We start from the raw sequence: 2,051 nt of genomic DNA on the forward strand, positions 1-2,051 counted from the left end.
GTGCTGGATATTTTCATTCATATAACTTCATTCATCATAACTTTTTCCATCCTGATTTGTGCCCCAGAAGGCTGACCTTAATATACTGCATCAACAGACATTCTTGCCCTCTGTCTCAAAATTGGTTTGATCAAGAACAGTCACCAGCAGTACCTTTGAGAAAGTCAGAGCAGAATAAGGCTGGGATGGCAGTCTTCCTCTACTAAAGAACAGAGCTCCTGGTGGGTGGCTTTTTCCCATAGTTTTAACACTCTCCAGGTTCCAGTTAAGACTTTTTCTCCTTGCCTTTTCAGGCCAAGAGATACGGAATTTCCATCATATGACCTGTGTGAAAATTATATAACCCCACCCCCCAATTTATAAATAGTCCCATCATAAATTTTCTCTCAATTATTCCAAATTGAGAGTACCATCTCTTTCTTGATGGGACTCTGACTGAGACACTGAGAGCCACTCATTACGGTAAGTGACACTGACAAAATAAGAGTAAATCTTGTGCTCATTTTAAGCTTTTGTTCAAGGGTTCCACTGTCCCTACTTTGTACTTTGTTTAGAAAAACTCCACACAATAGGATTCAAAACACATCTCACTTCTGTAAGACTTTTCGAGTGATTGTCCTCTTGATAGCCCCCTTCACTTCGTTGTTCCTGAGGCTGTATATGATGGGGTTTAACATAGGAGTGATGACAGTGTAGGACAATGACACTAGCTTCTTGCTCTCAGGGGACTGGTGGGATTTGGGCCGTAGGTAGGTCAAGCTGGTTGTTCCATAGAAAAGGGAGACCACAATGAGATGTGATGAACACGTGGAGAATGCCTTCTGCCGACCTGTAGCAGAGGGCATCCCCAAAATGGTTGTGATAATGCGGGTGTAGGAGACCAAAATGAGGGAAAATGGAAACATAATAAATAGTAGTGTGGAAGCAACTGCTTGCATTTCATACATGGTTGTATCCTGAGTGACTAGTTTCAACACTGGGGGACCATCACAAAAAAAGTGGTTTACGGTGTTTGGTCCACAGAAAGGAAGGGCCATCATCCAAGCTGTCTGTAGCATAGAGACAGGAACACCAGACATCCAAGAGACTATGGCCATCCACCAGCACAGGGACCTACTCATTATGACTGAATACCGGAGAGGGTTACAGATGGCCACAAAGCGGTCATAAGCCATCATAGAGAGGAGGAAACATTCAGAGCTGCCGAAGAAGAAGAAGAAGTACATCTGGGTACCACAGCCTACAAAAGAGATGATTTTCCTTGGGGACGTTAGATCTACCAGCATCTTCGGCACCATGACCGAGGTGAAACAGGCATCAAGAAGTGACAGGTTTTGGAGAAAGAAGTACATGGGTGTGTGAAGAGCAGGATCCACACTGGTGACTGTGACAATAAGGAAGTTGCCCAACAAGGTAACCATATAGATGACCAGGAAGAAAATAAAAAGAGAAACTTGCATCTCAGCATTGTTTGTAAAACCAAGTAGAATAAATTCAGTGACTCTGGTGTGATTTTCACAAGTCATATCTTAGACTACTTTCTCTCTAAAAATCGAAATATGTTCATCAAAGGACAGTCTTTAAATATAGATATAATCTCAAAAATATCAATAAAATCCATAAACTCATCTCTGATCTCAGTTGTCTTAGCATTCTATTTCTCTGAAGCAAAGAGAATGTTTACAACAAGAAAAAAATCAATGAAAAGAAATGTTTTGCATGAATCCTATTAATTGCTGATCATCTAGGTGCAGTTTTTCTCTCACCAGTGGTCATAGCCTGCAGCTCATATTCTTCATCAGAGGCCTGCTAGTTTTCAGGATTAGGTAGAGTTTAGAAAGAAAATAATTAGAATAGAATCATCTACTAATTTTTAAAAATAAATTCAGGGTGCAAAAAGATAAATTAAGAGCTATTTGGACTTTTCTAATCTTTGATTATATAAATGACATGTTTCTACTGAATGGAGTGCATTCTACACCATTCCATCCACTGTGTACATACATATATATATTTACATATGCACACACATGCACACACACATATTTGTG

At 40.0% G+C, this 2,051-nt stretch overlaps 1 protein-coding gene across 1 annotated transcript; it reads right to left on the minus strand.

Annotated features, from left to right (window-relative positions):
• Positions 1-587: 587 nt before the first annotated feature.
• Positions 588-1,526, minus strand: LOC131415697 (olfactory receptor 10A7). The gene has a single exon (XM_058557510.1). The coding sequence runs from the start codon at positions 1,524-1,526 to the stop codon at positions 588-590; it is 939 nt and encodes a 312-aa protein (XP_058413493.1).
• Positions 1,527-2,051: the final 525 nt, after the last annotated feature.

The sequence above is a fragment of the Diceros bicornis genome, chromosome 17 (genome assembly GCF_020826845.1).
Source record: "Diceros bicornis minor isolate mBicDic1 chromosome 17, mDicBic1.mat.cur, whole genome shotgun sequence".
Taxonomy (NCBI): domain Eukaryota; kingdom Metazoa; phylum Chordata; class Mammalia; order Perissodactyla; family Rhinocerotidae; genus Diceros; species Diceros bicornis.

Excerpts from the sequence above, each read along its gene's own strand:
- LOC131415697 (XM_058557510.1), bottom strand. The coding sequence starts at position 1,526 with ATGACTTGTGAAAATCACACCAGAGTCACTGAATTTATTCTACTTGGT.